The 15,321-nt window shown below is 44.4% G+C and overlaps 1 protein-coding gene across 2 annotated transcripts in view; it reads right to left on the bottom strand.

The window, feature by feature from the left end:
• Positions 1-15,321, bottom strand: part of DPY19L3 (dpy-19 like C-mannosyltransferase 3) — a 115,664-nt gene that overhangs the window by 23,018 nt on the left and 77,325 nt on the right. For both annotated transcript variants that reach the window (XM_068261281.1, XM_068261280.1), the window contains exons 15-16: positions 13,728-13,784; positions 7,237-7,319 (exon numbers count right to left, since the gene is read on the bottom strand). In XM_068261281.1, the coding sequence (XP_068117382.1) occupies positions 7,237-7,319; positions 13,728-13,784 (140 nt within the window). The remainder of the gene's footprint in view (positions 1-7,236; positions 7,320-13,727; positions 13,785-15,321) is intronic.

Raw genomic sequence — 15,321 nt, forward strand, 5'->3', positions numbered from 1 at the left:
CTTATCACCCGAACGACAGTCTGTACACACGCCCGATTTGGCGTGCGGACGACTGAACGACGGGACGTTCAAACGACCCGTCGTTCGGAAAAATCCGACGTGTGTATGGGCCTTAAGGAGAGCTGCCTTGGCAGAGCTCTCCTGCAATCTACTCACAGTTGCTGATTACAACTAATTAGACAGGTTTATCTGCCTAAAGAGAAGTGATCATCTTCAATAACTATATGTGTAATAAACACTTTTCATTGTGTGCTGTGCAAGAGTTCGGTCTGCTTTACAGAACTATGGGAAAATAGTAAAATAAACTAAAATAAAAGGACATGCTCATGCGTGTTATGTTACAAGACACCTGAACTGAGGGGGTTATGGAGGCTGCCATATTGATTTCCTTTTAAGTAATACCAGTTGCCTGGCTGTCCTGCTGATCCTCTGCCTCTAATACTTTTAGCCATAGCCCCTGAACAAGCACGCAGCAGTTCAGGTGCTTGTGTAGACCATTTATGGCTAGCAGCCTCAGATTTACATTATGTTTTAATTGTTAGCTAGTGGTTAGGTCTCTTCCGTGGGGGTACATCATCGTCGTGAAAGAGTCTAGTACTGAACGCGCAAACTGTTTTGGAAGCGAACATCCTCCAGTTGCTGCATCTTTTTTGAATGCAAGTTGTGTAATCTGTCCGTGTTTGGGCTCTGCACACCTATGCAACTTGGGTGCAGCTTGCATTTGTAAGCGCTGCCCATATCTCCTGTTGAACAGATTGGGTGATCTGACTGAAGCGTGACTGGATTAGCTGCATGCTATTTTCAGGTGTGTGATTCAGCCACTATTGCAGCCAAAGAGAACAGCAGGACATCCTTCTAGATCGGTCATCAGCATTCGACACCGTCGACCACACTCTACTCCTACAGATCCTTTCATCTATAGGAATAAAGGACCTCGCTCTCTCCTGGATATCTTCCTACCTCTCTGGAAGGTCTTTCACTGTTTCCTATTCAGATCAGGCCTCCTCTTCACATCCTCTGTCTGTAGGGGTACCTCAAGGCTCTGTCCTTGGTCCCCTCCTCTTCTCCATCTGCATGCATGGTCTTGGTAACTTAATCAGCTCATTTGGTTTCCAATACCACCTATATGCATACGATACACAACTGTACTCTCGGCCCCAGACCTTAACTCCCTCCTCACACGGGTTCCCGACTGCCTGTCCGCTATTTCCTCTTTCATGTCTTCTCGCTTCTTAAAGCTTAATATGAATAAAATTGAACTAATAGTCTTTCCACCATCCCTGTCCACCCCTTTGCCTGATATTACAATAAATGTTAACACGTCTATAACATCAGTTCCCAAAGCACGGTGCTTGGGGGTAATATTTGATTCTTCTCTCTCATTTACTCCTCACATTAACTCCCTAACCAGCATCTGCCATTTCCAACTGAAAAACATAGCACGTATCCGACCTTTTCTCTCCCATGGCACAACCAAAATGTTAGTACATGCTCTGATTATATCTCGATTGGACTATTGCAATATATTGCTTGGTGGACTTCCAACTAACAGACTAGCACCGCTCAATTCTGTACTGAACTCTGCTGCTCGATTCATTCATCTCTCCTCTCGTTCTTCCTCTGCTGCTCCTCTCTGTCAAGCTCTTCACTGGCTACCAATTAATGAGAGGATTCAGTTCAAACTCTGAACCTTAACCTACAAAGCCCTCCACAGCCTCTCTCCCCTCTACATCTCCTCACTAGTCTCCAGATACCAACCCAACCACAATCTCAGATCTGCACCCAAGCTTTTTCTATCCTCTTCTACAATTACCTCCTTACATTCACGTGAACAAGACGTCTCAGGTGCCTCACCCCTCCTCTGGAATGCCCTTCCACAACACATCCGCCACTCTCCCACCTTTGAAATCTTGAAACGCTCCCTCAAAACCCACCTTTTCCGACAAGCATATTCTCTAGCTTAGGCCATGCACCCACTAAATCACCTAATTACGCACTGCCTGTACATATACTGTATACTTCCCCACCTCTTGTTTCCACCCCATTCCTTTAGATTGTAAGCTCGCAAGGGCAGGGCGCTCACCCTTTTGTGTCATGGAATGTTATTAATTTAATTGCTTGCACTCTGTTAGACATTTATACATTTTAGTCATCATGTTAAATCAAATTGTAATCAGCAGTTCTGTATTTTGTATCAGTGTTCATAGTTGATGTATATCATTGTCTGTATCATTATGTATCCCTTGTTTGTTTTCTTACATTGTACAGCGCCACGGAATATGTTGGCGCTTTATAAAGAAATAATAATAATAATACATACCTGGGGCTTCCTCCAGGCCCATACGCACGGATCGCTCTCACGCCGCCGTCCTCGGTCATCTCCCTCTTCGGCACCGGGTCCCGTAACTTCAGCCAGTCGCAGCTGGTCTGCGCAAAAGAAGTGCGCCCTCTACGTACCTCTCCTACGGCTGCTGGAGAGATACGTAAAGAGCGCACTTCTCTGACGTCAGACTGGCTGAAGTTACGGGACCCGGTGCCGAAGAGGGAGAAGACCGAGGACGGCGGCGTGAGAGCGATCCGTGCGTATGGGGCCGGAGGAAGCCCCAGGTATGTATAAAACGTTTATATCGTTTCAGCTCTGGTTTCCTTTAAGGATCCTGTGTCTGTTTCAATAATGATATAAAATTTTGCATGTGTTTTTCTGTAAGGAGAATTTTTGCATGTGTCTAGCCTCCAGTGTAATTGATCAATACATGGTTAACCACTTCACAACTGAGGGGTTTTACCCCTGAAACACCGGAGCAATTTTCACCTTTCAGCGCTCCTTCCATTCATTCGTCTATATCTTTATTATTACTTATCGCAATGAAATGAACTATATGTTGTTTTTTTTGCCACCAATTAGGCTTTCTTTAGGTGGGACATTATGCCAAGAATTATTTTATTCTAAATGTGTTTTAATGGGAAAATAGGAAAAAATGTTGGAAAAAAATTATTATTTTTCAGTTTTCGACCATTATAGTTTTTAAATAATGCATGCTACTGTAATTAAAATCCATGAAATGTATTTGCCCATTTGTCCTGGTTATTACACCGTTTAAATTATGTCCCTATCACAATGTTTGCCGCTAATATTTTATTTGGAAATAAAGGTCCATCCCTAATTACAAGCCCATAGTTTATTAAGTAACAGTGTTATACCCTCTGGACATAAATATTTAAAGAGTTCAGTCCCTAATGTAACTATTTATGTATTTTTTTTTTATTACAAAAAAAATAAATAAATTGGAGTGTGGGAGGTACTGAGTTAATTTATAGTGTAAAACAATAAAAAAAAAGGAATATCAGCAGCACCGCTATAGTGAAAAAGATAGCTCTTTTATTTGTGCAATAAAATCACATAGCAAAGATAGAGCTGGAGGCAACTACAGCCCGCTGTTTCGAAGCGACATGCTTCTTCTTCAAGTTGCAAGCACATACAGATTATGAGCTTGCAACTTGAAGAAGAAGCATGTCGCTTCGAAACAGCGGGCTGTAGTTGCCTCCAGCTCTATCTTTGCTATGTGATTTTATTGCACAAATAAGAGCTATCTTTTTCACTATAGCGGTGCTGCTGATATTCCTTTTTTTGCTATTTTTGAACTTGATGAGCAACAAGTTCTGATCAGCTATAGCACGCTTGTCTCCATTGAGAGTGCTGGGTCAAACTACTAGTGTAAAACAATGTATTTGTATATGAAAAATGCTTTTGGGTGTAGTTTTACTATTTGGCCACAAGATGGCCACAGTACTTTTTTGTTTATGCGACCTGTAAGCGTCGGAAGGATGCTTACAGGAAGTTCAGTGAGGCTGGGAAACTTTTTTTTTTCACAATGATCGCACTGCTTCTCATAGAAGCAGACGATCATTGCTGGGGGGCTCAGATCAACGAAGAGGAACGTTTTCTCCCATTCACTGATCTCCAGGCGAGCGGCCGGCGGAGTGCACAAGTGCGGGAGAGCACGCACGAGCGAGCGGGAGGTGCGGATATCTATGCCCCTGGTGGGGAAGGGGTGGAAAAAGGGGCGTAGATATCCGCACCTGCGGTGATAGTGGTTAAACAGGATAAATGGTGCAACAGAAACGGACAACGTAAAACATTCAATGATAACTATTGTATTGAAATTGCATTGCTTCAGTATCAATGCGATTTCGCACTCAGTAACCATGGGCCCTAATGGTTAAGTATGGGGGTGGGGGAGGGTTGGGGGCATGGCCAGTAATAAGGGAGGGGGGTGGAGTAAAAATAAAGTTAAAGTGAACCTTAAGAGTAAAAAAAAAATTGAGTTTTACTCACCTGGGGCTTACCTCAGCCCCCTGCAGCTGATCGGTGCCCACGACGACTCGCTCTGATGCTCCGGGTCCCGCTGGCGGCCACTTCCGGTTTCGCCGTCAGGACCAGTCAGGCTGGGGAACGCGGCTGATACTACGCGTTCCCAGCCAAAATAGCACCCCTATGCGGCCATATGGCCGCATAGGGGTGCTATTTTGGCTGGGAATGCGTAGAAACGGCCGCCTTCCCAGCCTGATGGCGAAACCGGAAGTGGCCGCCAGCGGGACCCGGAGCATCAGAGCGACTCGTCGTGGGCACCGATCAGCTGCAGGGGGCTGAGGTAAGCCCCAGGTGAGTAAAACTCAATTTATTTTTTACTCTTAAGGTTCACTTTAATGGGCCATAATGCTTTAAGAGAAACCATAACCAAGAATTGAACTTCATCCCAATCAGTAGCTGATACCCCCTTTTCTCATGAGAAATATTTTCCTTTTCACAAACTGATCACAAGGGGGCTCTGTATGGCTGATATTGTGGTGAAATCCCCCCCACAGTGTGAGGTTAGGACCATGGTGCTGACATCACACTGTTGTTGCATTGTGGGAAATAACAGCTGTTTCCAACTGCCAAAAAAGCAAGCAGCATCTCCTTCCAGCAGCAAAAATGTCACCATGCGATAAATGTCAGAATGTATATCAGGGAGAGGAAAGATTTCATTATAATTATTGTAAAAATGAAGCCCCCCTTTTTTTTAAATTACATTATTTTCCCTGTAATAAGGTGGGGGGGGGGGGGGGGGGGAGTGTTAGTAGAAAAAGTTATGAACATGAGGTTTGATTTCCACTTTTCGAGAAAGAATTCAGCTCCTTTAGGCTTTCCATACTGGTTAGATCAGTCTGAAGGATTTGAGCATGCTGAGTAGAACATTTATATGTGAGAAGGTTGCTTTGTACTTTCAGCAAAGCGATTCATAAGAGGCTGACCCCGAGGGCGCTAGAATTGTATCTGATACGTTTTATGCTGGATGAATGAGCTCTTTGCACGCTTAAAGGGATATGGTCGCTTTTTTGTACCGACTCTACTGAACTGAGATTCTTCAAAGACAGCTTAAGGGAACACTCCGGCGAGGGTCATCGGATCGGATATTCAATAGGAGTAACATCTGTGACTTGCGCCAGCTAAAGATGTTGCGTCCTACAAAAGAGACGAGATCTCTCCAGCCAGCAGGCAGAGTCTCCTCTCTCTGAACAGGTCTGAGGATGACTTGAAGCGCTCTGCGTACTTTACTTACCTGTGGCTGAAATGGATTAAAAGCAGGCACTAATAAACCATAATGCCATAAACATGTGTACAGATTTTAGCAATGTTTTAAAAGAGCTGACAATGGAGGAGTAGAGCGGCTAATACAGCAAAAGACCAGTGTTTGGGAAGAGATCAACACATACTGCAGCTAGTTTACTATCAGCACAGAGTAACAGCTTATACTGTACATACTGGAGGTAGCAGAGATCAGCACACACTGCAGCTAGTTTACTATCAGTACCGGCATAGAGTAACAGCTTATACTGTACATACTGGAGGTAGCAGAGATCACACACTGCAGCTAGTTTACTATCAGTACAGGGACAGAGTAACAGCTTATACTGGAGGTTGCTGTTCCCTGTGATTCAGACGCCACTGCTACCACTCAGGCGCCACTGCTACGGGTGCCACTCTGGCGCCACTGCTACGGGTGCCACTCAGGCGCCACTGCTACCTGTGTCACTCAGGCGCCACTGCTACGGGTGCCACTCAGGCGCCACTGCTACCTGTGTCACTCAGGCGCCACTGCTACTGGTGCCACTCAGGCGCCACTGTAACGGGTGCCACTCAGGCGCCACTGCTACTGGTGCCACTCAGGCGCCACTGTTACGGGTGCCACTCAGGCGCCACTGCTACGGGTGCCACTGCTACGGGTGCCACTCAGAGGCCACTGCTACGGGTGCCACTCAGGCGCCACTGCTACGGGTGTCACTCAGGCGCCACTGCTACGGGTGCCACTCAGGCGCCACTGCTACGGGTGCCACTCAGGCGCTACTGCTACTGGTGCCACTCAGGCGCCACTGTTACGGGGCCACTCAGGCGCCACTGCTACGGGTGCCACTCAGGCGCCACTGCTACGGGTGCCACTCAGGCGCCACTGCTACGGGTGCCACTCAGGCGCCACTGCTACGGGTGCCACTCAGGCGCCACTGCTACAGGTGCCACTCAGGTGCCACTGCTACGGGTGCCACTCAGGCGCCACTGCTACGGGTGCCACTCAGGCGCCACTGCTACGGGTGCCACTCAGGCGCCACTGCTACGGGCGCCACTCAGGCTCCACTGCTACGGGTGCCACTCAGGCTCCACTGCCACGGGCGCCACTCAGGCTCCACTGCCACGGGTGCCACTCAGGCGCCACTGCTACGGGCGCCACTCAGGCTCCACTGCCACGGGTGCCACTCAGGCGCCACTGCTACGGGTGCCACTCAGGCGCCACTGCTACGGGTGCCACTGCTACGGGCGCCACTGCTACGGGCGCCACTCAGGCTCCAATGCTACGGGTGCCACTCAGACATGACTGCTCCGGGTGGGACTCAGGCGCCACTGCCCATGTGACTCAGACACAACCACTGCTATGGATGCGACTCATACACGACACAGCCATACACAATGCAGGATAGACACCTAACTGGCATTTTTGTCTCTATATTCATCTCTGGTTCCACTTTAATAATAACAAGAGAGCTGAACAGAAACCCTCCTCCCCTTCCTTCCTCAACCTGCCAAATTTCAGAGTTTAGTCTGGCTTGGGGGAAGGGGGGGTGTAATAACCAGAGGAGGATGGGGGAAGCCATTACGCTGTGGGTAATTTAAGAGAGAGGAAGACAGAGACTGCTACTTACTTGATCCAGCTCATTAACTGCACGGTGTCAGGATCATAAAACTCCCTCAGTTCAGAGAGCTCCTGCGTTATTCTTGGCCAGAACTGAAACACATGATATATGGCAGGATTTCAGAAGATCTACAGAACATTTATTAAATAAAACTTTCTCCCTCTGACCTACACAAACTGCGGCAGCCTCACCGCGGCTCTGCTTATTAACTACCTCTTCCCAAGCAGCTAATGGAGAGTAAACGCTGCGCTCCGGGGCCCGGCTGCCCTGGCTCAGCTCTGCTTTATGTGAGACACAAAGGATCTGACTCCTGCCAGCCTTTCTACAAAGGGAAGGTGCCCCACTGCTCTGCACTCACAGCTCTTATTTAGAATCTTCAAACTCATAGTGTGTACAGAGAGCTCCCCTAATTCTATCCCTGCTCCCCTCCCTCACCGCATCAGGTCTGATACACAATTGGCCATTTCCTGTGAAAGTGGGACTTTACTCCCAAAACTAACATTTCAGTAACTACTCTTAGTTGCATAAAAGAACATTTGAAAGCATTCCCAAAGTATGCCCTGTGTAAAATCATTAATTTTCACTGCAGAGAGCTGTAGAAGCTGGCTTATCTCTGGTCATCAGCAAAGGCAAAAATCTCCCTGTGCCTTCACTCTGTCCCCCACTCTCCCTCTGCTGAATAGACACATTGTCACTTCAGCAGAGGGAGTGAGGGAGAGGACAGAATGAAGATGCGGGCATAGGGAGATTCTTCCCTTTGCCGATGAACAGAGGTAAGCAAGCTTCTACTGCTCTCTGCAGTAAAAATAAACAATTGTACACACAGGAAATGCTCTCAAATGTTCTTTTATGTAACTAAAGCCTCATACACATGCTCAACAGCGGTCTTTTATGCAGCACAATTATCAAACAACTTCTGTTGTGAAACAAGTTGAAACAACTTAAAAAAAAAGTTGCTTGCTATTGTTCAAACAACTGAAACCAAATGTTGGATTGACTTTTAGCACTTACCTGGGGCTTTAACTAGCCCCCTGCAGCCATCCTGTGCCCTTGACGTCACTCCTGGATCCGGTCCCTCGTCGGCAGCTAGCTTTTTGCGGGCCGCCATGTGCGTCATTACGCGCGTTACCACGGCAACAGGACGCTATAGCGGGTGTCAACACGTATCTTTGTACGTATTGACACCCGCTGTAGCATCCTTTTGCCACGGTAACGCGCGTAATGACGCACATGGCGGCCCGCAAACTCCAAGTTGGCAAAAACAAAACTAGCTTCCCACGAGGGACCGGAGGATCCAGGAGTGACGCCAAGGGCACAGGATGGCTGCAGAGGGCTGGTAAAAGTCCCAGGTAAGTGAAACTCCATTTTTTTTTTACTGTGGGTTTAGCTTCTCTTTAAGAGTAGTTACTACAAATGATCTCTCAGAAGAAATGTTAATAGGATACAGCCCTTTATCTCAGTTTCAACACACATCTTAATTCTGTTCCAAATGCACATTTGTATAATCTTAGCAGGGTTTAAAATACATCTGTTTGGGGGAGTGTACAATTTCCTTTCTGCCCCTCTAAACCTGACAGCTGCCCCCCCCCCCCCATTTATCCCAAGAGGCAATGGTAAAGCTTACAGTGTGCCTCCCTAACATCAGTTCACAGGAAATACAGGCGTAAACCGGTGACAGTGGAAATACGAGCAAACAATAAACACCATTTCTAATAATGACAACAGTCCACCTACATAGAAAGCAACACTGTCCTGTTTCTGTGACCAGAGCTTCACTTTAAGCCTTCATTTTTATTAATGCATAAAATAGGATGTTTGCATTATTTAGCAATGTGCACGGTTTTGCACATTGCACATCAGTACTTAACGCACTAAATATATAAAAAAAAATATCTGTTTGGCTGGCTGCCACCTCAAGCTTTTCCCTGTAGAGGTAACAGTGCACTTATTGGACAGATGTCCAAACTCCTCCCCTTATCGCATCAGAGGTGCTCAGAGGCAAAGTAGGAGGGGCAGCTGCCAGTAGGCAGTATTTCACAGATCACCTGACTCCACCCTCTTCTGAGAGTTTAACTCTTTGTGGTCAAATAGGCAGAACTCAGCCCAGCAAAGTCTTATGTTCCAGTTCTTACTCAGCATGTAAAAAAGCATTTACCCCTCCTTTATATCTTTATAAAAGGTTTACCTATAAGAGCAGAAAGAAATGGCTTTTCCTGCAATCAGGATAGGACGATGACAGGTACAGAAGTCTTTTATAAATGCACAGAAGACTGTTTGAAAAGGTGAAATGCTTTATTGTGCACTGAACAGGGAGGACCTATAGCTGCAGTGCTGGCTACAAAGAGTTAATTTCTTTCAGGAGAGGAGGATAAAGGAACTCCCAGCCCGCTGGCAAGAATGCTTTACAGGAGTCAGCCACCAGGTATTTTTCACATATTTATTGCTAAAAGTTTATACATGAAATGCGCAATAAAACTGTGCCTATTATTGCAGATTTGCTTTTACATATTATAAATGAATGAATCCTATTACATTACTAATGTGTTTAACCTAAAAAATTCATTTTTTTTTTTTTTGCAATAGAAACCGTAAAATACCTAGTGCAGAGGTTCACTGGTTCTGATCTTCTCCGTCACCATTCAGATTCTACTTTCTTTTTTTGCTCCTTGATGTAAATCGACTTTAGTGACCTTTAGTCACATGCAGTGGCGTAGCTAAGGAGCTGTGGGCCCCGATGCAAGTTTTACAATGGGGCCCCCCAAGCATTTTATACATAACAATAGATACAGCGCATCAAAACCTGCCAATGGCAACTACAGTGTCTGAGGTGCAAGATGGGGATGGGGAATAGTGTGTTTATGATTACCACTATTCAAAGCATCTATAGAAGTGATTATTATAAACACAGGACCAATAGAGAGCTAATACTGTAGTTGAGGGAGGGCCCTTCGGGGCCCCTCTGGCCCAAGGGACCCGATGCGGTGGCTACCTCTGCAACCCCTATTGCTATGCCCCTGGCCACATGGCCACTGCAGTGATGCACTCCACATAGCAGGGGAGAGGGTGAGACTGCTCTGCTCCCCCATGACAACCTTTGCAATAAACTTCAGACTGCAGTCACACCCCTTCTCCCTGCTACAGGACCGGATCAGTGCAGTGGTCACATGACCAACAAAGTATGGACTGATTCGGAAGGAGAGTTGACTGGAGTGTCAGCAATAGACATCAGCACTGGTGAACTGCTGCATCGGGTATTTTATTTAAAATAAAGCTTTAATATTTTATACGAAATAGATACATGTGTTTCCAGCAATAATTCACCGCTGACTTTGTTCCATCTCGAGAGATATAAGCACATAGCTGTTAATGGTTTAAAAACAGTTCCCTGGTACAGCAAACTGTACACTGCACTGCTTTGTCCCCCATCTGCCTCTCCCAGCAAATCCTGGCTGTGTCTGTTCAATTACACACATCTGTGATCTGTTATCTGCTCATTAGGTCTGATGACTAGTGGCCTGAGAGCGGACAAGAGGACAAATGAGTTCTAGACCTAATGTACAGAAAATGGATAGGTGATAATCCTGCTGAAAACAACCATGAGGGTTTCCAGGGAAAGGCAGCGGAAGTGATCAAAGCAATAGTGAGGAGTAATCTTGGAATATGTATTTAGCAACAACAGTCTATTATGCATATATCTATGCATTACCAGCTATAACCACAGGGTGGCATTGTGTTCTAGTAAGAAAGGGGTTTCTATATCCTGTGTCTGCAAAAGGAAGTTGGGAATAAAACTTATTTGTTATTAAAGAGGTGTGTTAGCAAAGAGCCATTACTATGAGGCTGATTAATATCTGTTTCTTAATATCAGTTTTATTATTCCACACTTAAATCTATTTGGTCAGCAAAAACTCGGTATACAGAGGTGCCAGAGTAGAGTAAAACATTTTAAAAACTGCTTAAAAGCAGAGAGGGATGTTAAGGTGGACTCACCCCCCTCTTACAAAAAAGAAAACTCGCTTGAGTCTCGATTAAAACAGAATTGACAAATAATTTATTCAACTCCACAAATGCAACACGTTTCGCTGGCGTGACCCCGCTTCCTTAGGGAAAAATGGAAGCACAACTCAGTGGGTCAAGCAATAGGTTTGAGCGCCTCTCTGTAATAAATTATTTGTCAATTCTGTTTTATCGAGACTGAAGTGAGTTTTCTTTTTTTGTAAGAGGGGGGGTAAGTCCACCCTAACATCCCCCTCTGCTTTTAAGCGGTTTGCTGATCTTCTAGTCCACCCTGGGTGGAGGGGTGCATCCCCATCTACAGGGAGTGCAGAATTATTAGGCAAGTTGTATTTTTGAGGAATAATTTTATTACTGAACAACAACCATGTTCTCAATAAACCCAAAAAACTCATTAATATCAAAGCTGAATATTTTTGAAAGTAGTTTTTAGTTTGTTTTTAGTTTTAGCTATTTTATGGCGATATCTGTGTGTGCAGGTGACTATTACTGTGCATAATTATTAGGCATCTTAACAAAAAACAAATATATACCCATTTCAATTATTTATTTTTACCAGTGAAACCAATATAACATCTCAACATTCACAAATATACATTTCTGACATTCAAAAACAAAACAAAAACAAATCAGTGACCAATATAGCCACCTTTCTTCACAAGGACACTCAAAAGCCTTCCATCCATGGATTCTGTAAGTGTTTTGATCTGTTCACCATCAACATTGCGTGCAGCAGCAACCACAGCCTCTCAGACACTGTTCAGAGAGGTGTACTGTTTTCCCTCCTTGTAAATCTCACATTTTATGATGGACCACAGGTTCTCAATGGGGTTCAGATCAGGTGAACAAGGAGGCCATGTCATTAGTTTTTCTTCTTTTATACCCTTTCTTGTCAGCCACGCTGTGGAGTACTTGGACGCGTGAGATGGAGCATTGTCCTGCATGAAAATCATGTTTTTCTTGAAGGATGCAGACTGCTTCCAGTACCACTACTTGAAGAAGGTGTCTTCCAGAAACGGGCAATAGGACTGGGAGTTGAGCTTGACTCCATCCTCAACCCGAAAAGGCCCCACAAGCTCATATTTGATGATACCAGCCCAAACCAGTACTCCACCTCCACCTTGCTGGCGTCTGAGTCGGACTGGAGCTCTCTGCCCTTTACCAATCCAGCCACTGGCCCATCCATCTGGCCCATCAAGACTCACTCTCATTTCATCAGTCCATAAAACCTTAGAAAAATCAGTCTTGAGATATTTCTTGGCCCAGTCTTGACGTTTCAGCTTGTGTGTCTTGTTCAGTGGTGGTCGTCTTTCAGCCTTTCTTACCTTGGCCATGTCTCTGAGTATTGCAACACCTTGTGCTTTTGGGCACTCCAGTGATGTTGCAGCTCTGAAATATGGCCAAACTGGTGGCAAGTGGCATCTTGGCAGCTGCACGCTTGACTTTTCTCAGTTCATGGGCAGTTATTTTGCGCCTTGGTTTTTCCACACGCTTCTTGCAACCCTGTTGACTATTTTAATTGAAACGCTTGATTGTTCGATGATCACGCTTCAGAAGCTTTGCAATTTTAAGAGTTATGCATGCCTCTGCAAGATATCTCACTATTTTTGACTTTTCTGAGCCTGTCAAGTCCTTCTTTTGACCCATTTTGCCAAAGGAAAGAAAGTTGCCTAATAATTATGCACACCTGATATAGGGTGTTGATGTCATTAGACCACACCCCTTCTCATTACAGAGATGCACCACCTAATATGCATAATTGGTAGTAGCCTTTCGAGCCTATACAGCTTGGAGTAAGACAACATGCATAAAGAGGATGATGTGGTCAAAATACTAATTTGCCTAATAATTCTGCACTCCCTGTACTTTCTACAGAGAGCGACTTCTTAACCTGAGTGGGGTCAGGTCCTAATGCTCCCCACCTGCATTTAAAGTGGTTGCCTATGGGTAACCCATGTTTGTGAGTATATATACATAAAATTGTATTGAACTCTTCATTTTACCTGACAATACTGCACCATATTGGGCTCTCGATTCTCTTCTTGTTTTTAAGCACACTATTTAAGTTTTTATTCTTTTATTGTTTTTGCTCATTGACACATTCATTGAAGTATGCCAGAGCTAAAATCTATAAACGATTGATCCTTTTTATCTCTTTCCTGCTCTCAGAAGCCATTTTCTGCTCGGAAAATGTTTTATAGTTGGAATTGCTTATCAGTGAGGGTCACACTGTAGTCTGACTCAGACAGGAACTGGCCATTACATACCTGATGTTTAATTCTTTTAGGCAGAGAAAAAAAAACCAGGAACACAGCCTAGTTATTTGTGTGCTTGGCACCGTACTTACACATGTCTATCTCATCATGTCACATGTCAGCTCAGGTATCCTTTAAGGAAGGCTTGTTTATATATACTAAGCCTACTATAAAAACCTTTATTAGCCCCCTGTCTGGTAAGTCACAATTGAAAGAAAAATAATTGCTTACCTTAAAAATCACTGAAAAGATTACAACCAGTGACAGTAAATATCCAATAACATTGGCCTGCAAAACAAAATGTAAGAAAATGTTTTGGACACAAACTTGTAGAACATATCATTACTCCTACACACAAGTATAGCTATTTGCTTGGTATCCCCCGAAAGTGCCTGAAAAACTGGACCTCCTTCCCAGACTGTTCAGATGGCAGTCATAAAGAATAGTAGCGCAATCTTCTGTCTATGTGTGAAGTTAGCTAGGAGGATGACAGGAGGCGGAGCATCTGCTAGACAAGAGGTGGAGCATCTGCTAGACAAGAGGTGGAGCATCTGCTAGACAAGAGGTGGAGCATCTGCTACACAGGAGGCAGAGCATCTGCTAGACAAGAGGTGGAGCTTCTGCTAGACAGGAGGTGGAGCATCTGCTAGTCAGAGTGCCAGGAAATTGTAGTTATTTGCTGTGAGAAGCCCTGTCTACCTCTTGGATACATTGAGTAGACAAAACATGCCATCGCTATTACTTACAGCTGCTGATATGGATGGAGAGGCACTAGGTCGCATCGGCCTGATCTATGTATCTGGACATCCTACATTTTTTAATTAAATTTTTCAGTGCACTTTGGGAGAGTAAACAGATAACTGCACTTGAATGTGAGTACAGTTATCCTTTAAAGCAGTGAATCTCAATTTTAAAACATTGCACAGTCCTTAAAAAGTAACTGTAGTGAAAATAATGTAATTAATACATAGTTGCATGCTTATTTTTCTTTTTTTTACAATAATTATTTAGTCAGTGTTTGCACATTGTAAAATCTTTCCTCACCCTTTCCTTACATTGTGAAATGCATTACATGACGACATCGCTACTGCTGGCAGGTGACGTCTGTGGAATGTCGGCTTACTGAGAGTTCTGTATAAAATATACCTGGGCTCGTATGCAATTCATTTTTTTCACCTGCTTTTTCTCCCAGGTGATATTTTCAAAATGGTCAATAAAATACATTTAAAACCACCAGCAAGCAAGAAAATACCCAAAATTTTGATAATACATTTTCACCAACCGTTTGGTACTTTTTGAGTTGCAAAGCGCTAAATTTTTTTTATTTTAAATAGAAAATGAAAAATGATCTCCTAGGAGAAAACTCAGGTGAAAAAGTGAATTGCTTATGGTCCCTGGTCTCCCAGAATGCTCTAAGAGGAGAATTCCGCATAGCATAGGATGTGACATCACTGGGTGGGCGGGGCTACATACCAATATGCAGATATAGAGAGCATTTCTGATGCTACAACCAGAAAAATGATCGTAAAAGTGAGTATCCTCAATAATTTACTGCATTCTACTATAGGTCACTACAGGGTCTCTATAATGAATAGCAGAGTTTACCAAGTACCGCTTTTTGTAGGTAATATCTCATGTACCCCATAATTCATGTGGTTTTTGGTTTTTTTGCCTTAAAGGGCAACTGAAGCAAGAGGGATATGGAGACTGCCATATTTATTTCCTTTTAAGCAATACCAGTTACCTGGCTATCCTGCTGATCCTCTTCCTCTGTCTCAATTCACTAAGCAGTTTAGACTAGATGGTTTTTAGTCTACCGATGGTT

This window comes from Hyperolius riggenbachi, chromosome 11 (assembly GCF_040937935.1).
Source record: "Hyperolius riggenbachi isolate aHypRig1 chromosome 11, aHypRig1.pri, whole genome shotgun sequence".
NCBI classification, from domain to species: domain Eukaryota; kingdom Metazoa; phylum Chordata; class Amphibia; order Anura; family Hyperoliidae; genus Hyperolius; species Hyperolius riggenbachi.